General features: G+C 43.3%; 1 protein-coding gene across 1 annotated transcript in view; it reads right to left on the minus strand.

Annotated features, from left to right (window-relative positions):
- The window catches only part of Ift140 (intraflagellar transport 140), a 107,983-nt gene that overhangs the window by 78,321 nt on the left and 4,504 nt on the right, over positions 1–25,158 (minus strand). The window contains exons 3-10 of the mRNA XM_008856181.3: positions 23,661–23,838; positions 20,899–21,120; positions 12,561–12,682; positions 12,285–12,427; positions 8,786–8,961; positions 6,559–6,650; positions 4,617–4,723; positions 2,694–2,839 (exon numbers count right to left, since the gene is read on the minus strand). Of these exons, the coding sequence (XP_008854403.1) occupies positions 2,694–2,839; positions 4,617–4,723; positions 6,559–6,650; positions 8,786–8,961; positions 12,285–12,427; positions 12,561–12,682; positions 20,899–21,120; positions 23,661–23,807 (1,155 nt within the window). The 5' untranslated portion in view covers positions 23,808–23,838. The remainder of the gene's footprint in view (positions 1–2,693; positions 2,840–4,616; positions 4,724–6,558; positions 6,651–8,785; positions 8,962–12,284; positions 12,428–12,560; positions 12,683–20,898; positions 21,121–23,660; positions 23,839–25,158) is intronic.

The following is a 25,158-nucleotide window of genomic DNA, read 5'->3' on the forward strand; positions in this document are numbered from 1 at the left end:
CTGTTCATATTGAGACAAGGTCTCACTATGTATCCCTGGTTGGCCTGGAACTCACTATACAGACTAGGCTGGCTTCAAACCCACAGAGATCTGCCTGCCTCTGCTGCCCAAGTGCTGAGATTAAAGGTGTACAACTACTATGCCCAGCCATAAGCTACTTCTTATTATTTAAAAATAGTTTAAAATATATAACTTTAAAAATAACTTTTAGGCCGGGCGTGGTAGCACACAACTTTAATCCCAGCACTCGGGAGACAGAGGCAGGTGGGTCTCTGTGAGTTCAAGGCCAGCCTGGTCTACATAGTGAGTTCCAGGCTAGCTGGGGCTGTAGGAAGACCCTGTCTCAAAAAGACAAAAAATGTTTTTTTTTTTAATAGAGGTAAATAAGTACTTTGCACAAAAAACTTAACATACTGTTAGATCTGAGTTACCTGTGTGGCAATTCTAGGCAGTGTCTGCTCTGACTTGCAGGGCCATCTGCTAGAAATCTGCCATTCTGAATATGATAAATTCATATTATTTTCTATAAATTTATACCATTAAATTATTCACTTTTCTTCTGCTGGTGAGACGTGTGGGTTTCTGAGCTTTAAGTCCATCTGACATGCATGGTTTTCAACAAATAATTAAGAGACATGTAAAAGGAGTGTCAGGCCTGGTGGCCTTATGTCTTTAATCCCTAGTACTCAGGAGGGAGAGACGGGCAGATTTCTGTGAGTTTAAGGCCAGTCTGGTCTACATAGTGAGTTCCACGCCAGCTGAGGCTACAGGGAGACTCTGCCTAAAAAAAAAAAAAAAGAGAGAGACACATAAAAGGGCAGAGTGTGGAGGCACAGAGGAGTTGTGATAGAGTCCAGATGATGTTGATGTTGGACTCAGTAAAGATTTCAAAGAAGCTGCTATAAATAAGTTCATTACTTTAAGTCATGCTCAGTGGAGTACTGGAAGATATGACGACTGCATTTCATCTGCCAGAGAATACTAGCAAAATAACATATGTAAAAATGGATTAAATTTTCCCAGGAAATGAAGCCTACATCTACACAAAAACTTGTGCACACATTTTTAGAGCAATATCATTCATAACAGTTCCAAAACATAAATAACACAAATACCCAACAGTTGCTGAACAGATAAACTATGGTTTACCCACATAAGATATTACTTAGCCATAAAAATGGAACATTGACACCTATTTGCAATGTGGAGGAACTAGAACACATGATACTCAGTGAGAGAAGCCACAAAGACTGCATATTATATGACTTTGTTTTTAAAACTTTTTTAAAAATTTTATTTTATGTATATGCATGTATTGCCTGCATGTGGGTAAGTGCACCAGTGTCGTGCAGTGCCCACAGAGGTCAGAAGAGGGTGTTGGATCCCCTGGGACTGAAGTTACGGACAGTTGTTAGCTGCCATGTGGGTGCTGGGATTCAAACCCAGGTCTTCTGCAAGAACAACCAGTGTTCTTAACTGCTGAGCCATTTCTCCAGCCCCTATATGATTCTATTTTTATGAAATGTTTAGAGCAGGCAAATCCAGTCACAAAGAATATTACTGGCTACATAGAGCTGACAGGAGTGGAGATCAGGTATGGATTTCTTTTTGTAGTGATCAAAATGTTTTAAGATTTGTTGTGAAGGGGGCTGGATGCTTGTACCCTCCTGAGATGGTGTGGGTAGTGTGCATGCACCACAGAAATTATATGAATGCATGTGTGTGCAAATGTTTACAGACACCTGTCTAAAGACACATGTCAAGCAAGGACAGAGGGTTAGAAGGTAAGCCAGAGTAATACAGAGTAACACTGCTAATGCTCACCACCAGTGGAACACTAGGGAAACAGTACTGAGTAAAGTAAAAAATAGATAAATAAGTAAATAAATAAAAAGATTTGCTGGGGGCTGGAGAGATGGCTCAGCAGTTAAGAGCACTGACTGCTCTTGCAGAGGACCAGGGTTCGATTCCCAGCACCCACATGGTGGCTATGAACCATCCTTAACTCCAATTCTGGGGGAATCTGAAGCCCTCTTCTGACTTCCATGGCATTGCACGACACAGGTGCACTCACATAAATGCATAAAATAAAAATAATAAATAAAATACTTAAAAAAAATAAAACAACCAAAATGATTTGTTGTGAAGAAAATAAAGTTGTAGTGATGGAAGCCTGGCAGAACTCTGTGAACAAACTAAAAACCATTTGGTATATGAATTAGGTCTCAATTAAGATTTAAACATGGGCTGGGCATGGTGGCACACACCTTTGATCCCAGCACTTGGGGGGCAGAGGCACAACAAGCTTGTCACCAGCCTGGTCTACATAGTAAGTTCCAGGACAGCTGGGGCTACAGGGAAACCCTGTCTCAAAAAGCCAAAAAAAAAAAAAAAAAAAAAGATTTAAACATGGGGCTGGAGAATTGGCTCAGTAGTTAAGAGCAGTGGCTGCTTTTGCAGAGGACCCAGGTTTGATTCCCAGCACCCACATAGTGGCTAACAACCATCTATAACGCCAGTTCCAGGGGTTCCAATGCTGTCTTCTGGCTTCTGAGGACACTGCACACGTGGCACACTCACATATATTCACATAAACACATACACATAAAAATTTAAAAAAATAGGTTCAAAGTTAATTACACCCTCCATTTGGTACGAGTGCATCAAATGCCCTGTAGAGCTGTATGCTGTACCTTTACTTGTATGATGTTTCCTTCCAGCTCAGTAGGTGTTTGAAGAGCCCACATGTCCTTGCCCTCCAACCCCCGACCACCTGGGAAGTTTGGCCCTTTTTTCCACATGGCTACTCGCCCTTTATCGGTACCAGCTGCCAGGAGACCTACAAGTTAAAACAAAGTGCATGTTAATTGAGTTTGAGGAGATGCTGGTTTTTGTTTCCAATTTGCTTTACTCAGTGCTGTTTCCCTAGTACTCCACTGGTGGTGAGCACTAGCAAGCATCAGAGTTACCCAAGCTTACCTTCTAACCCTCTGGCCCTGCTTGACATGTGTCTGTAAACATTTGCACACACATGCATTCATATACTTTCTGTGGTGCATGCATACTAACCACACCATCTCTGGAGGGTACAGGCATCAGTATACAGATAATCAGTTTGTCACCTTTTTTTTTTTTTTTGGTCTTTTTGAGACAGCGTCTCCCTGTAGCCCCAGCTGTCCTGGATTCACCATGGACACCAGGCTGGCCTCAAACTCACAGAGATCCGCCTGTCTCTGCCTCCTGAGTGCTGGGATTTAAGGCGTGTGCCACCACACCTGGCCAATTCGTCACTTTTTAAAATATTTATTATTTTTATGTATATGAGTGTTTTGTCTACATGTATGTAAGTGTACCTGTGTCATGCAATGCCTGTGGAGGTCAGGCAAGAACATCAAATTCCCCTGGAACTGGAGCTATGAATGGTTGTTAGCTGCCATGTGGGTGCTACGAATCGAACCTGGGTCCTCTGCAAAAGCAGTCAGTGCTCTTAACTGCTGAGCTAGTCTCTTCTCTCTGAATTTCCTCTTTCTTTTTTTTTTTTTGTCTTTTCGAGACAGGATCTCCCTGCATCCCCAGCTGGTCTGGAACTCACTATGTAGACCAGGCTGGCCTTGAATTCACAAAGATTCACCTGCCTCTGCCTCCCAAGTGCTGGGATTAAAGGTGTGCTCCACCACGCCAGGCAAGATTTTAATTTATATATATGTGTGTTCAAGTGTTCATGAAAGTCAGAAGAGGAGGTCAGATTCCCTAGAGATAGAGTTACAGGTGGTTGTGAGACACCTGACATGGGTGCTAAGATCTGAATTTATGTCTTCTGCAGGAGTAGACACTTTGAACTGATCTCTCCAGCCAGTCTGTCATTCTTTTGAACAAATCATTTGAAAATTACATGGAATAACAAAGTTTTAATGTTACTTGTTCATCCTTGACTGTATTTGAATGACTGATATGAGTTACAACTTTTACTTTTTGTTTATTTTTGGTTTTTTGGTCTTTTTGAGACAGGGTCTCCCTGCAGCCCCAGCTGGCCTGGAACTCAGGATGTAGACCAGGCTGGCCTCAATCTCAGAGATACACCTGCCTCTGCCTCTCTGAGTGCTGGGATTAAAGGCATGAGCCACCACACCCAGCTTCTTTAACATTTTTTAAAATAGGCTCTAAATTTCACTATTTTTTGCACAGTGCTTGAAGCTGTTTATATTCCTTTTGTCCTAGTTTTGTTATCAATTGACACACATGAGAAGAAGGAATCTCAATTGAAAAATTGCCTCCATCAGATTGGCCTGTGAGCATATCTGTGGGGCATTTTCTTGATTGCTCATTGATATAGGAAGGCTCAGCCCACAGTGTACCATGATTTGGGAAGGTGAGTCTGGGCTAAGAATGGCATTTAAGCCTTCCTTACTGGAAGCAAGCCAGTAAGCAGCATTTCTCCATGAGCTATGCTTTATTTTTTGCCTCAAGCATGCTGCCTTGGTCTCACTCGATGATGGACTGTAATCTGTAATATGAAATAAGCCCTTCCCTAACCCACACTGCTTTTGGTCATGGTGTTTATCACAGTAATAGAAACCAAATGTGAACACTTTTCATGTCAGGCCAAGAAATCTCACCTTTGGCTTTACAGAAACAAACACAGTTTATATTCTCTCCTTTTTCAAAGCCAAACTTCTCCTGTGGACTCAGTATATAATTCTCTCCTTGTTCCAAGTCCCAGAATCTGCAATGGAAGGAGAAAAGCCCCATGGAGGGCTATGTTAGTGCCCTCCTCTGATCTGAGAACTATAACCCTGTGAGAAAACTCAGAGCTGTGTTCTATAGGCTCCTGATATAAAAAAGAAACTTGTTTGCTTAATTAAAGAAGATGGTTGCTAAGGGACAGTTTATATGTGACATTAAATCAAAAACAGAACATAGGAATCCCAATTACACATGGCAAAGCAAGGCAGCCCCTGACTATCAAGTTGAATTGAATGGCCAAAAAATATAAAAATGCCTAGCTCTATTTATACCAATGTGTTTTTTTTTTAATTAAAAAAATTTTTTTATGTGCATGAATGTATTGCCTGCATCTGTGTAAGTGCAATTGTGTCATGCAGTGCATGCAGAGGATAGAAGAGGGTGTTGGATCCCCTGGAACTGGATAGTTGTTAGCTGCCTTGTGAGTGCTAGGATTCAAACTCAGGTCTTCTGCAAAAACAACTAGTGCTCTTAACTGCTGAGTTCTCTCTCCAGCCCCTATTTATGCCAATCTTAAAAAAAAAAATATGCAGAGCTGGGAGTGGTGACGTGTGCCTTTAGTCCCAGCACTCGGGAGGCAGAGGCAGGCAGATCTCTGTGAGTTCAAGGCCAGCCTGGTCTACATAATGAGTTCCATGACAGCTGGAGCTACAGGGAGACCCTGTGTCAAGAAAAAAAGACAAAAAATAAAAAATAAAGCAGTATCAGGTTTGGTGGTGTACACCTGTGGTCCCAGTTACTTGAAAGGCAGGAGCACTGCTTGAGCCCAGGAGTTTGAGACTAGCATGAACACCAGCAAGACCCCATCTTAAAAACAAAACAAGGCAGAGGCCAGCCTGGTCTACATAGTGAGTTCCAGGACAGCTGGGGCTACAGGGAGACCCTGTCTCAAAAAGACCAAAAAAAAAAAGCACCCCATGGCAGCTAACAACTGTCTGTAACTCCGGTTCTCCAGTTCCAGGGGATTGATAGCCTCTTCTGTCCTCGGTGGGAATTGCACAACACGGGTGCACTTATCTACATGGAGGCATAACACTCAGAGACATAAAATAAACATAATAAATTAAAAATTTAAAAAAAAACAAAAAACAAAACAAATCCTCCCAAAGTAGGCAAAGTGATTCCAAGAAGATACCATGACCATGTTGCCTGAAGGGATGGGAAGTGTATGGAGGGCAGCTAGGGTAGACAGGGACCCCTGGGGTCTCCATTGTTTAGTTACATGGACCTATCTAATATGTGAACATTCAGCATAATGTACATTTTCTTTTGGTCTTTTGGAGACAGGGTCTTCCTGTAACTTGCTATGTAGACAGGCTGGCCTTGAACTCAGAGATCTGCCTGCCTCTGCCTTCTAAGTGCTGGGATTAAAAGCATGTGCCACCATACCCTACCTACTAAAATGTGCATTTTCTCTTTTATTAAAAAATATTTTATTGCCGGGCATGGTGGCGCACATCTTTAATCCCGGCAGAGGGATTTTTGGTCTTAAAAAGACCAAAAAAATTTATTTATTTATTATTTTTCATTTTATGTGTATGCATATACCGTTTGCATGTAAGTAAGCGCACCTGTATCATGCAATGCCCAAGGAGGTCAGAATAGGCTGTCGGATCCTCTGGGACTGGAGTTTCGGACAGTTGTTAGCTGCCATGTGGTGCTAGGATTCGAACCCAGGTCTTCTGCAAGAACAGCCAGTGTTCTTAACTGCTGAGCCATCTCTCCAGCCCTATAATGTGCATTTTCTATGTGTGTGTTAAGGAGTTTGTCCTGACAGAATTTCTCAGTGGTTTGCAAGGGAAGACAAGCTCTTACCTGAGCACCGGTTCCCCTATGGCTGTCACAAGAAGGCTGCCCTCAATCAAAGCTATGTCTGCCTGGTGACCTGTTTTCCCGTTCAACTTTACCTATATGAAGAGAAAGCAACTTGACAGAAGCACATTGCTCTTGCTGAGATGCATACTCCAGATGTTGTCAGCCTGGCAGCTGGTCTTCTGTGCCATCATAGACTTACCACGTGAAGACAACCCAGGGCAAATAGAGGAAATGGATTTGGCATTGTTTCAAGATGTACAGGCTGAAGCAAATAGCAACTAACCTATACACAGCTGGGATTTCTAGGGTAGCGAGAGAGCTTGACACTCCTTGCTCTATCATGACTGCCCTGGGGAAGGTTTCCCATCCTTATGTGCAGAAAGCAAACTTACCCAGCCCACCAACCAGTAAGGGGCTAATCAGGTACCTGAATCAAGGCACTATGGACTAAACTGTATCCACCCTCCCTTTCATATGTTGAAGCACCAACTATAGACTATATGTGCAGATTGAGCCTTTAGGAGGTAATTAAGGAAGGATGGTGGACTTTGGCCTTAACTGAAGATACAGCAGAGAGCTCATGTTCATGCTTCCCCCAATGCTCACATGTGTTCTCTCTTTCCTCCTCTCTACCTTGTCTTCCTCCATGTGCAGACACAGGGAGGCCACTCTCTATAAGCCAAGAAGCATGCTCTCTCCAAGAACTGAATTGGCTGTAGACTCTAATGGTACTTCCATTCTTCAGAACTGTGAGTGAGAAATGTCTGTTGTTACACAATGAGTGGCTATTTTTCAGGGTGGCTCAGGCTGACTGAGATACCAGGTCCACATGACTCAGTGACTATTCACAACTGCTGTTACAAGATACATGAGCTCTAAAACCTATAGGAATATCTGTAGGGGAAGTTCAGCATTCTTTTTTTTTTTAATATTTTATTTATTATTTTCATTTCATGTGTATGAGTGTATTGCCTGCATTTCTGTGAATGCACCTGAGTTGTGCAATGCCAAGGAGGTCAGAAGAGGGCGTCGGACTCCCCCGGAACTGGAGTTAAGGATGGTTCGTAGCCACCATGTGGGTACTGGGAATTGAACCCGGGTCCTCTGCAAGAGCAGTCAGTGCTCTTAACCACTGAGCCATCTCTCCAGCCCCTTGTTTTGTTTTTTTGAAACAGGGTCACCACAGCTGGCAGACCAGGGTGGCCTTGAACTCACAGAGATCTGCCTGCCTCTGCCTCCCAAGTGCTGGGATTAAAGGCATGTGCCACCATGCCTGGCAGTTCAGCATTCTTTAAGGTACATAGATTCCAATAAATCAAAGAGATTGCCTTCACATCAGGATTTATGCCTGTAATTTGGCAGGCTAACACAGTAGGATCAGGAGTTCCAGGTTAGCCTTAGCTACATAGCAAGTTTTTCAGGCCAATCTGGGGGCTACATGGGACCCTGTCTTAAAGAAACTGATTAAAGAAAAAAAGGAAGTAGAGACCAATAGGTAGGCAGCAAGTTAGCAGTGTCTTCAAGTGAACTGCACAGGGTATACAGTAATCCAAGAGCATGGGCACTGGATGTCTTCCCACTGGACCTCTCAACCATGCAGAGGTCTCAGAACTAATACCACAGCTGTCCTTCCATGACATCTGTTATCTTTAAAAAAATATATCATAATTCAGTCAGGGTAACTAACATATGCTCAATGTATGAAACAAAATAAACATCTACGGGGGCAAATAGCAGATGTGAAAGACCCTGGTACAGATGGACCCGTGCAACAGACACTGGGTAATGCCACCACAGGTTCTGGGCCAACCAATGTGCCTCCTCAAGAGTGTTTTCCGGGGTATAGCTGGAAAAGTGGGGACAATGTCTCTTGTTCTATCCAGCTCTGTTTGTTGTGGAAACCCAATGAGATGGTGAAAAACTCACTAATTCCATGGGGGTGGGGGTGGGGAGTAGTCTGGTAGCAAATCTAGCTCATCTGATCCTGTCTAGGATCATATGTTTAGAGATACTAGACACTCTTTTATTTTCCTCACCTATACACTGACTGGCTGACAGTGAAAAGAGACACTGAATCAGGTTAGCTGTTCTTGAGCCCAAGTGACAGCTTTTCAGCCTTGCTAACCATGACAGAAAAGACAATCAAAGCAAGCAAGAAAAGCTGATTCCCAGGTTTTCAGCATGACCCAGCAACTGGGCAGGCCCAGTAACTTCCTCTTTTACCTACCTTCATCACTTCTTCAGCTTCTCCCTCAAGAGTCACCACATACAGGGACAGCAGAAGGTTCTGTGTAACCACCACCAGTGCCTCTCTCTTCTCAATGTAGAACAGTGCCTGGATTGAGCTGTCTGTGGATGCCACTTGGGCACTCTTGCCTTTTTCATCCACATAGTGTACTGTCCCTGGAGAAAGAAGTGGCTCACATGTAGGGACTCCTGGCTAATCTGTTTCAAGTAAATTCCAAGCAGCCACTTCTATCTAAAGCACGCTTTTATGACAAGTCACCTTTATAAGAACTTTGAACATTTACCAAAATATTTCTTAGGCTACCATCTCTAAAATAATCTGTTTTACTGGTTAGGTCAGCCTGGGCTTAGCTGTCTTTCCCTGTGGGTTCCTTCTCCACTAGTGTCCTGGAGGATGCCAGCTAGTGTCCAGCCCCTCTGAATTCTGTGGCTTCATTAACTTTTCTATCAATCTCTGTCCACTATCTTTAGGTGCATTTATACTCTCTTTATATTGAGACCCTAAATGATGACTCTTCTCCCTGTTCCTCAGGTCCTTTGCCATTGGTGTGCCATTTGCCATCCTGCTTGCCTCTATCTGATGCTCCCTCTTTTGTCCTCCCCAGCTTCTTAGCATCTAAACAGCAAGAGGCAGTGGTACCATAACAGTCCTTTCTCCCCACCTAGACACCTCCTCTTCCTGCCCTGCCCTGAGCTGCTGCTCTAACACTGGCCAGCATAGTCTAGGCTGCCTCCCTTACTCCTTCTTAGGTGCCTCTAAGTGATGGGTGAGTTTCTGAAGTTCTTCTGGAGTCTCCTCAGGGGGTCTTCTTGTTATTTGGTCTCATCTTATTTTCCATGAATACCTTGAGTTCTTATTAAATGGAAACTTCAAAGTTATCTAGGCTAATTGTAGCAACTAGTTTTTAATAGGTAGCGATGAGGTAGCAGGTTCATTTTTCAGTGCTTTAACAGACAATAAAATAGTAGACACTGGTAAAATCCCCATTTTCCACAGAGATAGAAATTGAGGCATATTGAACAGCCAAAGCCCACATATTGGGTGACAGGCAGGGATCTAGATCTAGTACTGGGTTCTTCCATAGCTCTGTATACACCCCCTTTCAGGATGCTAGCATCATTCCCTCCATCTTAGCTCTCCTTCCTATGTCCCCACCCCCAGCCATGGTGTTGTGCCTACTTGGATGTCCCCTCTGGGACTTCCTCAATTCCCCTTCTACTGGCTCTGTCTCTTAAAATATTTTATTTATTATTTTTAGCGTATGAGTGTATTGCCTGCCTATATGCAAGTGCACCCGTGTTGTGAAGTACCTGAGGAGGTGAGAGGAGGGTATAGGATCCCTTGGAACTGGAGTTACATACTAACTGTTGTTAGCAGTCATGTGGGTGCTAGGAATTGAACCTGGGTCTCCTGCAAGAGCAGTCACTGCTCTTAACTGCTGAGCTATCTCTCCTACCCCTCTGCCTCTTTCTTACCTTCTAAAATGAAATATTTTCCTACTCAGAAACTGCAAACTTTACAACCTCTTCTAACATCAGCAGCCTTCCTTATCAAACCCAATGGCTCTCCTGTGGTTCTCACTTCCTGGGCCTCTGCTAGGGATAGACATGTACATATAACTTTTTCCTTTTAGAGTGTAGTTGTTTTAGCCTTGGCTGGGACGAGTATCTCTTATATTGAGGACAAGAGGTTTTAAAAATCAACAGATGGGAACCAGGTGTGGTGGTGTACCTATAATCTTAGCCCTCAGGAGGCTGAGACAGGAAGATTGCCACAAGTTTGAGACCTATCTAGGCTCAAAAACCCCACAGAAAATAGCTAAATAAGTAAAACTGACAGTTGGTCAGCTTAATACTGACCACTGTGAGGCCTAGCTGCAAGCTGGAGGCTACAAAGGCAACTTCCCATCCTGCTCATGCTTCATTCTCAGAGTCTGGCTTGTACCTGGCATACAGCAGGTGCTTGATAATTATGCAAACGGAATAATGGGTAGCCACAAAAGAATTTTTTTTTTTTTTTTTGCTCTTTTTGAGACAGGGTCTCTCTGTCGCCCCAGCTGTCCTGGACTCACTATGTAGACCAGGGTGGCCTTGAACTCACAGAGATCTGCCACTACGACCCACACAAAAGAAGTATCTTTCAAAACTATTTCTACAGTCTTTCAGTCAGGGTAGAACTGTTAATTAAAAGCTTTCTGACCTATGCATAGTGGTGCATGCTTGTAATTCCAGCATTTGGGAGGCTGAGGCAGGAGGAAGAGCATAAGGTGAAGGCTAGCCTGGACTATATAGTGAGACCCTATTTTAAAAAACAAAGTAAGGCTGGGCGTGGTGGCGTATGCCTTTGATCCCAGCACTCGGGAGGCCAGCTTGGTCTCCATAGCAAATCCAGGCCAGCTAGGGCTACAGGGAGACCCTGTCTCAAAAAGACCTCCCCCCACAAAAAACAAAAACAAAAAACCCAAAAAAACAAGAAAGCAAAGGTGGCCTGAAAGATGGCTCAGCAGTTTAGAGCACTGGTTTTTCCTGTAGAGGACCTTGGTGTGATTCAGCACCCACATGGCAGCCAACAACTGTCTGTAACTCCAGTTTCAGGGAATCTGATGCCCTTTTCTGACCTCCACGGGCCTTGCACAACACAGATGCACTAACACACATGCAGGCAATACACTCATACACATAAAAATAAAAAGTGCTGCCTGGCATGGTGGCGCACACCTTTGATCCCAGGACTCAGGAGGCAGAGGCAGGCGGATCTCTGTGAGTTCAAGGCCAGCCTGGTCTACATAGTGAGTTCCAGGACAGCTGGGGCTACAGGGAGATGCTGTCTCAAAAAGACCAAAAAAAAAAAAAAAAAATGCTGCTGGGTGTGGTGGCGCACGCCTGTAGTCCCAGCACTTGGGAGGCAGAGGTAGGCGAATCTCTGTGGGTTCAAGGGTAGTCTGGTCTACATAGTGAGTTCCAGACAGCTGGGGCCACAGGGAGACCCTGTTTCAAAAAGACCAAAAAAATAAAAATAAAATAAAAAATAAAAAGTGCCAGGCGTGGTGGCACATGTCTTTAATCCTAGCACTCAGAAGGCAGAGACAGGTGGATCCCTGTGAGTTTGAGGCCAGCCTGGTCTACATAGAGAGTTCCAGGCCAGCTTTGGCTTCAGGCAGACCCTGTCTCAAAAAGACCAAAATAAATAAATAAATTTTTTAAAAAGCAAAATAAAAAATCCCCAACAACACACACATACACACATTCAAAACTTCTTAAGAAAACTCAATACAAATTAAGATGGTCTGCCCTCATCTCTTGCCAGAACAAAGCACAGCACCATCTAAGCAGAAAAACACCTCCAGAGAGCCCAGCATCCCAAGGTGCATGCACTGAAGCCTATACTCATTCTACACAGGAACATTATTGCCAGCCTAAAATCCTGGCCAGATACTCCTCATTCTTTGACTCCTAGAATTATATCCTGAGTTCCTTACCATCCAAGAGACTGACAAAGAAAGACAGTCCCTCTTGAGAGCCAGTCTTCAGGAAACTTCCAAAGCTGCTTTTCTTCCAGTTAAACATATCCAGGGCTTTCTCATCCCCACTCACTGCTGCCTTTGCCAACTGAACCAGATCCCTGAGAGTAAAGGAAATAGCAGTCAAGATTCCTAGAGTGATTTGGGACTGGGTTCACTTTGGTCAGGAGCCACACACATTACCCCCAGGATGAAGGGAGACATAAATCAGACCATGTGGGGCTTCACACTTACTCTCCAGGAGGGGGAAGCCGGAAGATGCAATGGGTGAGGTGCTTCCCGTAATCATGTTTCAGAAGAGGTGTTCCCTGCACTCGCCCCCGCTGGTCAAGTCTCCACAAAAGCAGGACTCCAAGCTGCAGGAGGTCAACAGTATGTGTGAGGAAACTCCTTGCAGAACTACTGGTGGGAGTGGACAGTAAACGGCACAGTACAATATAAGCGATTCTTTGTTCAAAAAAAATAAATAAATCATGGTACTACATGTGCATGATGGAAATGCCAAACTATTTAAAAATATTTAAAGAACCAGTGACTTTTCTCTGTACCCCCTTCTCTTCTTCACTCCTAGAGCAGCTGTCATGTGCTTCCTTACAATACTTTGGAATGGATTCTGATTTACAGAAAGATTATAAAGACAGCATAGAGTTCCTATATGACACTGGGGTTTCCCTACTAATAAGCTGTATGGTATATTTCTTAGAGTTAATGAGTTAGGGCTAGGGATATATGGGGGGGGCACACGCACACACACGTTTTGAGTTAAATCCCTAGCATTGTCGGGAAAAAAAAGCACTCACCTAGATTTAATGAACTAATAATTACATGTCCACTAACTGAAGTCCATACCACTTCCTTTCGATTTTTTTCAGTGTCCCTTACTATCCCTTTTCTGTCCCAAGAGCCCGTCTAGAACCCCACATTTAGTTGTCATGTTTTCTTAGGCTCCTAAGACTTTCCTTGTTTGCTTACAGTTTTAAGGTGCTGTCCTCATATAGTACAGGATATCCCTCCATTGGGATTTGTCTGATATTTTCTCCATAAATGAACAGGGGATTACAGGTTTGTGGGGGGAGGACCAGAGGAGCAGTGCCCTACTGCAAACACAGTTCATCACTGTGGATGGTGACCTCAATACCTTGTAGAGGTAGTGCTTATCTGGTGTGAAGTGAACCTTTTCCCTCCCTTTCTATGCTGTACTCCTGGGAAAGAAGTCGGCACTGTGCAGTCCTCACTTAAGTGGCGGCAGCCATGTTCTATCTCCTCGGAGATGAAGTATCCATATACATGATTTAGTATTCTTCAACACAAGAGATTTGTCACTTTCCCATCGTTTATTGATTTAAGATTATATCAGCAAGCTCATGGATATTTATTTCCTGCTTTGGTTATAAACCTAATTGTTTCAGCTCTGACTACTAGGAGCATTTCCTGTTGTCCGGAGTCCCTCTCACATACCCCAAAGGATCCTTGCTTCTTTCACTAAAGCACTGGAAATCAAGATCTAGGCGCCAGATAGTACAGTTAGTTTTAAAGTCATCAAAGCCTTAGATCGATGGCATAATTAAGTGCTAGAGAAATCTAAGCTTGGGAGAAAAAGACTGGCTGATAAGGGCTTCCAGACTGGGGAATGAGTCAAGCTTTGCCAAAGGACAATATTTCAATCAGAATCTCTTCACTTAGGTACCCAAGCATTTCCCAAGGACTGTTTCTCTGATCAAGGCCAGTAGATATTTCAGTACAGGTGAACTCTTCTTTGCTGCCCTCACAACACCAAGTGCTGAATGAACTGCCTTTATCGTGGGTAAGAAGGGGATTTTCAAGTCATATTGACTTTAAAAGAAACATATATTGGACCTCTAAGAATATGCAAGATCTGCAGGGTGTTATGGCACACACCTTTAATCCCAGCACTGGGAGGCAGAGGCAGGTGTATCTCTGTGAGTTCCAGGCTAGTGAGCTCCAGGATAGCTAGGGCTACAGGGAGACCCTGTCTCAAAAAGAACGCCCCCCAAAAATATGCAAGATCTGAGAGCATGAAAAGTGAATACACATATAAACAGTATATATTATGAAACTGACTCTCCTTGACTGCCAGTTTTATTCAGACAAGAACTCCTTTTTTAAATATATTTTATTTATAATTTTTATTTTTTATGTATATGAGTGTATTGCCTGCATGTGAGTGTACCCGTGTCATGCAATGCCGTGGAGGTCAGAAGAGGGCTTTGGATTCCCCTGGAACTGGAGTTAAGGATGGCTCGTAGCTGCCATGTGGGTGCTGGGAATCGAACCCAGGTCCTCTGCAAGAGTAATCAATGCTCTTAACTGCTGAGCCATCTCTCCAGCCCCCAAGAACTCCCTTTTAAAGTTTTTTTTTTAATTTTTAAATTGCTTGTACAAAGCCAGATGTGGTGGTGTGTGCTTTTAATCTCAGCACTCGGGAGGCAGAGGCAGGTGGAGCTCTGTGTGATTGAGACTGGACTTACATAGCAAGATGCAGGCCAGCTGGGGTTACAGGGAGACCTTGAAAACAACAACAACAACAACAAACCTTGTACAGTGAGGAAAAAAACAACTTATGAAAACACAGAAAATGAAACTGCCCCATGTCCCAGAGCCAAGCACTACAAGGGAACCTATAAATTTTAAGATGCTCATCCCTGACTTTGGTTAGAAAGCTTTACAGTATTGAAGCTTCTAGATGCCAGCACAGCCAAGTTCTTAAATACAAACACAGACCACATGCAGGTTTCTGGGCTGCTATTTGGGAGAGGAGTCACTAGACACAAACGTCAGTTCCTTACAATAAACTACTAACTTTGGAATGGATTCCAATTTACAGAAAGACTGCAAAGACAGTGATGAGTTCTTATATGATACCAATTTAACAGACTGTATGGTATACTTCCTGGAGTTAATGAGCTTGGGCTGATGCCTAGCTCCATCAGAACTAAACTGGGTGTGGTGACGCACGCCTTTAATCCCAGCACTCAGGAGGCAGAGGCAGGCAGATCTCTGTGAGTTCAGGGCCAGCCTGGTCTACATAGTGAGTTCCAGGACAGCTGGGGCTACAGGGAGACCCTGTCTCAAAAAGACATTAAAAAAAAAAAAAAAGAAATGTGCCCAGAACAATGAATTTTGCTCATGTAGTTAGTAGAATACCCCTCATTCTACCAATGCACAGAGGAAAGAGCCCATTTGATCATGGATTTAAATTTGCACTGGCTGATAGGGAAGGGAATCGATGGATGTAATGAGTCAAATGTTTCCTGACTTCAGGTTTCTGCCTGCTGAGCTAGAAATGTGAACACAAAGTACCTAGCTTAGGAATTAACTTGGAGATATTGCTGCCTTCTTTGTAGCACCTTTCTGCTTATTATCCCAAATGCTACACATTAAACAGATTCAGGCTCCAAGTCTGGAAGTCTTCTCCATGTCTTTATCCTCCTGAAGGTGCTCCCTGTCTTGTGAGCACTTGAAGTCTCACCATTTCCAAACGTGACCTTATGTCCAGGGCTGTCTCTTCACATTGTTATTCCTTCTAAGTTATTTCATGCAATGTAGTTGTACACAGTAAGACCATGAAGAAAAGCTGTTTCTACAGCAAAACAGGCCCCATTTGTGAAGGTGACTATACAGTCAGTCAACACACTAGTGAGGAATGTGAATGGCCATGCTATACTGCCAAAGGTAGTTAAATGCTAAGTACTCTAAAAGCACATCACTGAAAGTTTGGCAAAAGACTGGTTTGTCATATGTTGGGGTATAAGTCTACTTAATCTTCATACTGGCTTCTGTGAGAGGTACTGGAAGGAGACAAATGGCCTGGCTTGTGTTGCAATCTGTCCTTATCTATACCAACAGGACTTCTAATGGACATTTAGTCATATCCCTCCAAGTCCCTTTCTAGGGATGGTCCCCTCCTCAGGTGCTATTGACTGGTACACACATAGGGTGCTGGGGCAAGATGCCTTAGGACAGAGGCAAAGCAAATCTTCCTGAACCTTCTGTGCTCTTGTCTAAACCATGGGACAGACTAGTAGTATCAGATTAAGTGTACCTTCTTGTTTCAACTGGTCTGGGTTGGTTACACTGGTGAGCACAAAAGGAGTGCTGGAGGAAGAGTAGGGCGCTGAAGGAAGAGTGGAGGACCGCCCCCAGCACCAAGTCTGGTGAGGGATGTTGGCTTGTTCCTTATATTTTTCTTCCTGCTTGAACTCATAATTAAATTGGTTCTAGCACAATGTTAGATTTTCTGAAAAGGATTAAGCATTTCTTTTCTTAAATATTCTGACTCAAGGGATTTAGTCATTCCACACCTGGGTTTCATTTTATGCCTGAACAATCAGTTTTGTTGTTTCTCAGTTTCATCAAGATAAGAATGATGAAATGAAATGATCTTGAATTATTCGATTCCAGCAAGGGATTGTCAGACTGTTCCACAGCAGGTAGGTGGAAAACTCATTAAGAAAAGGAAAAACCCAATTGAAAAATGGGCAAATGTAAAGGAAAAAGAAATACAAATGACTCTGGGAATTATACTCATCCTCAACATCAACAGAAATGTACACTATAGAACTACTGAGATATTAATTTCTTTTTTAAAGAATTCATTACATTTACTTATTGTGCGTATGTGCGCACATGCATGTGCACACTGTGGTATATGTGTGGCAGTCAACTGTGGGAATTGGTTCTCTCCTTCAATCATGTCAGTTCTGGGGACTGAGCTGGTCGTCAGGCATGGTGGCAAGTACTCTTACCCACTGCTGAGCCATCTCACTAGCCCTTTCTTTTCTTTCTTCTCTGCTGTTCTTTTTTCTCTTTTCTGCGCCTCGTCCCCCAAGTGCTGAGGACTGAACCTAGGGACATGGACACGCTAGACATCACTCTACTACTGAACTACACCCCTAGCCCAAGATGTTACATTTTGAGACAATGTCTCATATATCCTAGGCTGGCCTTAAACTTGCTATGTAGCTGAGGATGGCCTTTAACTTCTGATTATCCTGAGTGCTGGAATTAGAGGCATACACCGCCATGCTGTTTTTATACAATGTTGGTGATCAAATCCAGAACTTCATGCATGCTAATCAAGCCTCTACCAACTAAGCTACATCCCCTACAACTAAGTCACAAGGTATGCTACCTTTTCTAAACAAAGTTCTTATTCCTAGTAAGTGCTTCTGTGGGAAACACACATGCTGTGAGCTGCTTCAAATCCATAGAGGGTGTTTTGGTTAAAAACCCATCCAAACACAAGGGTAGGGGTTGGTGGTATGGCTTAGTGGTAGAATTCTTGCCTAGCACATGTGAGACCCTGGGTTTAATCCCTAGAACTCCAACAAAACAAAACAAAACATTACAATGGTATATGCCCTGGATCCTACTGGCTCCACCAATGCATTACTGTAAACATATACACATGCAAAATGGTAAAAGCACAAGGAACCTTTGGTGAAAGACTAGAAACTAGTGAAATATTTACCACCTAGTAAAATAATGCTATAGAAAATGCAAAGTGTGTGTATAGTATCCTATTATTTGTCTTTTTGTTGGTTGTTTTTTTTGACAGGGTCTCCCTAGTCATAGCCCACCTGGAAGTCATGAATGTGAACCAGGGTGGACTTGATCTCGCAGAGATCCACCTGCCTCTGCCCCCTGAGGACTGGTATTAAAGGCACACGCCACCATGCCCGGCAGTATGCTATATTTTAAAATTGAGCAAATAAGGAAAATAGTTTGGATCTGAAAGTCTCCAAGGGCCCATGTGCTTTATAAATACTAGGTCCCAGCCTGTGGTGCTATAGCAAGGCACTGGAACCTTTAGGAGCTGGGGCCTATTTGAAAGAAGTCAAGTCAGTGGGAGGTATGTCTTTGAAAGGGATAGACCTTGGTCCCTTCTTTGCTTCCCAGTAGCTATGATGTAAACAGATGTTTTCCACTATGTACACATACCATGATGTATTGTGCTACCATAGGCCCAAAGCAACAGGGACAAGTAATCAACCTTCTATGTGATATTCTGAATTAGGAAAAGACAGCTATAAAGGACATTACTGTGACAAATGGCAAAAAAGTTTTTTTAGTGTGCGTGTGGTGTACATGTATTATACAGGACTCTCCTCTGAACCAGCCAGCATCTTCCCAAGTTCAGTTGAGCCAGACACCATCTTCCTGAGTTCAGCTTTGCCCATTTGCAAAAGGTCTTCAGAGCTGGGCTTGTTGACTGTTGATATCCACACACAAAAGCAGGGGCAGGGATAGTCATGGGACCCTTACCTGAGTATCCAGACACTCCTCCCAACTCATTGTGGGCAATTCTGCCCCAACTGCATGTGGCCTTAGGGAAGGGCTAGAGAACATTAGGCCTGGGAAGACTAAGAGAAGGAGGTTCCATCTATGAGGCTATGGAGAATCCTTCATCCACACTGGGTGAAGGTTTTCTGGTGGAGCCTTAGCAGGGAACACCCATACTTCAATAAACAACCCCTTATTTATGCTCTGTAAGTAAGCTCAATATAGTCATCGGTGCCCAAAGTGATCTTGGGTGTAACTGCACCTTAGATTAATGTTGGAACCAAGGGAGGAGGGGGTGGATGTTGCTCTCCCCCAGGGAAGTTTTAGCAACAGATTATATGTAGGGATGCTCGTGTGTGTAGGCACATGGAGTTGTGCATGTAGAGGCCGAAGGTGCTATCGGGTTCTTTTGCTCTTCACATTTTTTAATGTCACAGGGTCTCTCATGAAACCCAAAGCTTGGAAATTCCAGCTAGTCTAGCTAGCAAGGTTGTTCTGGGGAATCCACTCTCTCTGCCCCTCGTGTGCTGTGATTCCACCACATCTGCCTGGATGACATGAATTCTGATTCCAAACTTGGGTCTTCATGCTTGCATGGCAAGGGTTTTATTTTCCTAGCCCTGACTAGAGAAATGTTAACATGGACTGTATATGGGGTAATAGTACTGTATCAGTGTTCAGTTTCTTGAATGTGACAGATACTTTGTAGCTATTCAGCTAGCTTTTGGGTGGTCCATGCCTTTGTATTTAGGAGTATAGTATACTGTCTGTGAGAACTTGCAAGTACCCAGGAAAAAGTACATACAGGAAGAGAGAAGGCAGATGTGTCAGTGTCAACAGTTGGTAAATCTATGTGAAAGGCAGATAGGTATCCCTTGTGCTTCTTTTCCCTGTTCCTTTAGGCATCCTTCAAGGTTCTTCAATGTCAGAGGATAGAAAGAGCAGTCAACGGTGAGGTGGCTCTGGAAATTCTGCAGGCCTTTGTAGTTCTCTAAGCCCCTACAACATCTCATGCATATAGGCCTTGATATTCACGAAGTCTTTGGTGAAGGTGTTGCTGGACTCTATGAGGAGAGGACTCTTAAAAACAATGAATTTGTGAGCTTCTGCCAGTGTCAGCTCTTGGGAAAAAAATGCTATCCCAAGGCTACAGAGATGTATGAAACAGATGTGGCCACTGTGTGAATAAAGAAGTTATAGCCTGCCAAGCGTGGTGGTGCACGCCTTTAATCCCAGCACTTGGGAGGCAGAGGCAGGCGGATCTTTGTGAGTTCAAGGCCAGCCTGGTCTACATAGTGAGTTCCAGGACAGTTGGGGCTACAGGGAGACCCGGTCTCAAAAAGACAAAAAAAAAAAAAGAGAAGTTATAGCCTAAATCTACCTGTGTATATAATTCTGAGCACTTAGCTTCCTGGAATCACTTAATAACATTTATCTGTTGAAACATACATATATACCAGCTGCTCATATACTCAATGGCCCAGCACCTTTCCCAAATCTTGTTTCTCCCTCATGGTATCCAAGGCCTACAGTTTAGGGAGTGTCACTATGATGGGATCCTTAGGGTCACTAACAGTGAGAGCCTATACTATTCTTTTGACTCCTCTGAAGGCTTTAAAAGTGTGTGCCTAGAGAAACTGGAGAAACCCTAAGAAGCATATGTGCTAGAGGGTGGGCTGTGGTGACCCAAGGGATGAACTGTGGCGTCTTTTCACTCTACATGACTTTTATGCCTTTGAAACAGGTCAATGCATTACCTTCATTTAAATGAATATGTTTTAAAATTTCTGCTGTACATTTGTGAATCAAATCTGTGTTTCTCAGTCTCAGCAGCTCATTCTTGTTATGGGGAATGCCCTGTGCTTTATAGAACACGGGCTGCATTTCTAGCCTCTACAATAGGGCACACAAGGTGCAGTTGGAGCTCTTAAGTTATGATTACAAAAAAGTCTCTGGACACTGCAAAATGTTCATGAAATGGATGATTCTGGAGCGCCACAAAAGAGCTGGTATCTGGGTCACTCACCCTGTCTCCCTGAATGCAATTTCCTAAAAAAGTTTATTTAAAAAATTATAGACATATTTTTGCCACACAATGGGATCTTAGGATGTATACTTCAAGTCTTGCTTCAAATATAAAACAAAATCTGCAATTGCACTTAAAGAGGCCAGTTGAATCTAGAAAGTATACATTTCAAATAATTTGGTTTTTAGCATCTTTCACATGCATCTATATAAAAATGGTGGGGATGGAGACTGTATTACTTACCTTATCTCCAGACACCAGGCAGTTCCCACTAGTACTCCAACTGAGGATGGCGATATCAATGGTGTGTGGCAGGGGCACTGTGTGCTGCTCCTTGTCCTGCTTATTAAATATTATCACTTCTCCAGTCTCCCAGCCAATAGCCAGGATCAGCTGTTTTGGGTGCCAGCATAGGGAAGTGACCTGGAAAGACCTCTCAATATGGGTGTCAGGTATAGGTTCACCCTGTGTGGGATAAGAGGTAAAATTCCCCCATTGTGGACAGTGGTAGATACTTTTTAAAAACTGCCTAATCCACCAGGTGTGGTGGTGCATGCCTTGAATCCCAGCATTTGGGAAGCAGAGGCAGGTAGATTTGTTGAGTTCAAGATCAGCCTGGTCTACATAGTGAGTTCCAGGACAGTTTGGGGCTACAGGGAGACCTTGTCTCAAAAAGACCAAAAACAAAACAAAACAAAACCAAAGAAAAAGCAAACAAACAAACAAACAAACAAACAAACAAAAACAATAAAAAACCTGCCTAATCCACAGAATTAACATCAGCTAAAAGATCAGAAGAGCTATTTAATAAGGAAATGAGATGGCTGGTCTTTCATTTTTGTGTGTGGGTACACGTGTGTAGGCACATGGGTGCACATGTGTATGGAGATAAGCGGTTGATGTTGGGTATCTTCCTCAATCACTCTCTACATTACTCTTAGATCTTTTTTTGAGATAGGGTCTCCCTGTAGCCCCAGGTGGAACTATGTGGACCAGGCTGGCCTCAATCTCACAGAGATCTGCCTGCTTCTGCCTTCTGAGTATGGGGATTAAAAGCATGTGCCACCATGCCTAGCTGATTCTTAGATTTTGGTCTTTTGAGACAGGGTCTTCCTGTAGCCCCAGGTGGCCTGGAATTCACTATGTAGACCAGGCTGGCCTTGAACTCACAAGATCCACCTGCTTCTGCCTCCCAAGTGCTGGGATTAAAGGCATGCACCACCATGCCTGGCCTGATTCTTTTAAATTAAAAAAAAAAATTACTATTTTTTTATTTTATGTGTATGAGTGTTATGACTGTATGTATGTAAGTGCACCTGGGTGGTACAATAACCATGGAGGTCAGAAGAGGGCATCAGATCCTTTGGAACTGGAGTTACAGATGGTTGTTAGCCATCATTCTCAGGGAATCTGATCCCTTGCAGGCACCCGAATGATTAAAGTTGCCTTCAAAATGATACTAAGTTGTTATCAGCCATGTTTATTCTTATTCTCTCCTGAGAGTACAGTGGAGTTTCTAAAGACCTAGTGGCATGTGATGAAGTCTTAGCTCTGAAAGCCCCTCTGGCTTGTATACTCTGAAGCTTCGAAGAATTTTCTAAGAAAGTAGGTTTGGTATATAAGTAGTATACTTTCAGATCTTTGTTCTAGTTTTTCTACTGGGCTTTTGTGTAATTTTCAGTTACATGTGCTCATTTTAGTTTTTGAGACAAGGTCTCACTTTATGGCCCTGGCTTGACTGGAACTTGTTATATAACCCAGGCTGGCCTTGAATTCAGAGATCTGCCTGCCTCTACCTCCTGAGTGCTAGGATTAAAAGCACATACCAGTATGCCCGGCTTAGTTATGGCTTGTTGTAATTATGACCTATCACAGCTAATAAATGCTTATTTTGAGAATTTTTTTTGAGACAGGGTCTCCCTATAGCCACAGCTGGCCTGGAACTCAGAGATCTGCCCGCCTCTGCCTCTAGAGTGCAGGGAATAAAGGTGTGTGCCACCATGCCTGGCTTAACACTGGTGTCTTTTTTTTTTTTTTTTTTTGGTCTTTTTGAGACAGGGTCTCCCTGTAGCTCCAGCTGCCTGGAACTCACTCTGTAGACCAGGCTGGCCTCAAACTCACAGAGGATCTACCTGACTCTGCCTCCCGAGTGCTGGGATTAAAGGCATGCGCCACCACACCCAGCAACACTGGTGTCTTTTTAAAAAGAGGAAAAGAATGCCTTTAATTTCAGTACCTGGAAGGCAGAGGTAGGTGGATCTCTCTGAGTTTGAGGCCAACCTGTTCTATAGCATAGGCCTGGAATCCCAGCACTGGGGAGGCTGAGGCAGTATGATCACTGTGAGTCCAAGGGAAATCTGGTTACAGTGTGAGATCCTACTGAGGGGAGAGAGGAGGAGAGAGAGGAAAGAGGAATAGGGAGAGAGAAGGAGAGGAAGAGGGAGGAAGGGACAGGGAGAGGCCCAATGGGACTCGTAGAATGCTTACACAGCACATGCCCTGGGTTCAATCCCCAGCACTACAACAAATGAACAAACAAAAGAGACAAGACACAGACACATACACTAAGACATAAGACAAGGACATTAGACAGATTTCAGAGAGAGCATAGCTCTGCTCAGGCTTTGCTCACACCTTGATTCTAGATTTCTGGCTTCTGTAGCTGTGAGAAAATAAGTCTCTATAATTTGAAGTCACCTAGTTTGTGGTAATTTGTTATAGCAGCCATAGGAAAATAGTACAGTTTCAAAGGATCAACATGAAGAGTCAAAGAGGGTGCTGGCAGGACAAGGGGTCAGGTTTAAACATGCCTCCCAACCTATATAACAGAGATAAGAGAGTTGCTACATATGAGGCTTTGATAATGATTGGGAATAACTGGACCTCAGTAAGAACTGATGAAGAGAAAACTAGAATGAAGATACAGTCCCCTTCCCATAGATCCCAAACAAAAGGAACACAAGAGCCAGAAGCTGCTGAAGCCACGAGTAGCTCTGAGGACTCACTTGGTCCAGGTAGATGTTCACACTGCCTCCTGAAGATGGGCTTATAGAGGCTACTGCCAGGAATGAGTGAATAGGGTGCCAGGCAATGTGAGATGGGTACGCAGCTGCATCCATGGCTTTAATTCGGTGGTCAAAATACAGAGCCATGATGATACACAGATCTGGTCAGGGATGAAACCTGCAGAGGGGGGAGAAAAAAGCCACCAAGAATAACTACATGTAAAATTAAAAAAGAGAAGCAAACTTACAATCAAAGATACTGAGTATCTTTGGACTAATGCAGGCTATTTTATTTGGATGAGATCTTATTGGGAAAAAATAAACAATTAAAAGCAAAGAATTGGACTTGGAATGACCCAAGGTGTACAGGAAAAGAAATACAATTCACTGCATCAAAGAAAGAACTAAAAAGAGAATGAAAGCAAATACCAAAACCTAGCCTTCAAACAATTGGTAATTTTCACTCCAGATACAATAAAGATGATTTCAATTTCTATGGCTACCTTCAGGGAAAACACTGAACCAAAATCAAAGCAAACAGCCCATAAGAGAATACCTGTACAGGGAAAAAAAAAAGTACTCAATTTCTGAAAATCTGTAAAATTCAAGAATATCACCTAACTCTGACTCCCAGGTGGTAGAGGACAGAGGTTCCTTATAAGAGAGTCAGGGTCACAAAGCTATAGTGACTGTGGAAAAGCTGAACTCCATTTGTTTGTAAATATTCATTCATTCGCTTGTTTGTTTGTTTATTTATTTATTTATATTTTTGTCTTTTTAAGACAGGGTTTCTCTGTAGCCCCAGCTGTCCTGGGACTCACTATGTAGACCAGGCTGGCATTGAATTCACAGAGATCGGTCTGCCTCTGCCTCCCAAGTGCTGGGATTAAAGGCGTGTGCCACCACGCCTTTTAAGTTTTATGAGTATGCATGTAGGTAAGTGCAACGCCCTTGGAGGTCAGAAGAGACTGTCGGAATCCCTGGGACTGGAGTTACGGAGAGTTGTTAGCTGCCATGTGGGTGCTGGGATTTGAACCCTGGTCTTCTGCAAGAACAACCAGTGTTCTTAACCATTGAGCCATCTCTCCAGCCCCTGTAAATATTTTATTTACCATTTTTATGGATATAAGTGTATTGCCTGCATATATGTTAAGTGCACCTATGTCATGCAATGCTCATGGAGACCAGAAGAGAGGTAGTAAATCCCCTGGAACTGGAGTTACAGACAGTTGTTAGTCACTATGTCAGTACTGGGAGCTGAACCTGGATCCTCTGCAAGAGCAGTCAGTGCTTTTAACCACTGAGCCATCTCTCCAGCCTCCTTAAACAACTTTTAAATTAAATCAATGAACTTAATTTCTTTCATTCTTCCTTTGAGATATGGAAATGAGCCACATATCATCCCTTTCAGGACACAGAATCCTGAATGCAATAACAGTCTGACTATTGCTCATCTTTTCATAACCCAGAGTCAGTAAAGAGAGGCTAAAACTCGAAG

This window comes from Nannospalax galili, unplaced genomic scaffold (genome assembly GCF_000622305.1).
Source record: "Nannospalax galili isolate Female #2095 unplaced genomic scaffold, S.galili_v1.0 scaffold668, whole genome shotgun sequence".
NCBI classification, from domain to species: domain Eukaryota; kingdom Metazoa; phylum Chordata; class Mammalia; order Rodentia; family Spalacidae; genus Nannospalax; species Nannospalax galili.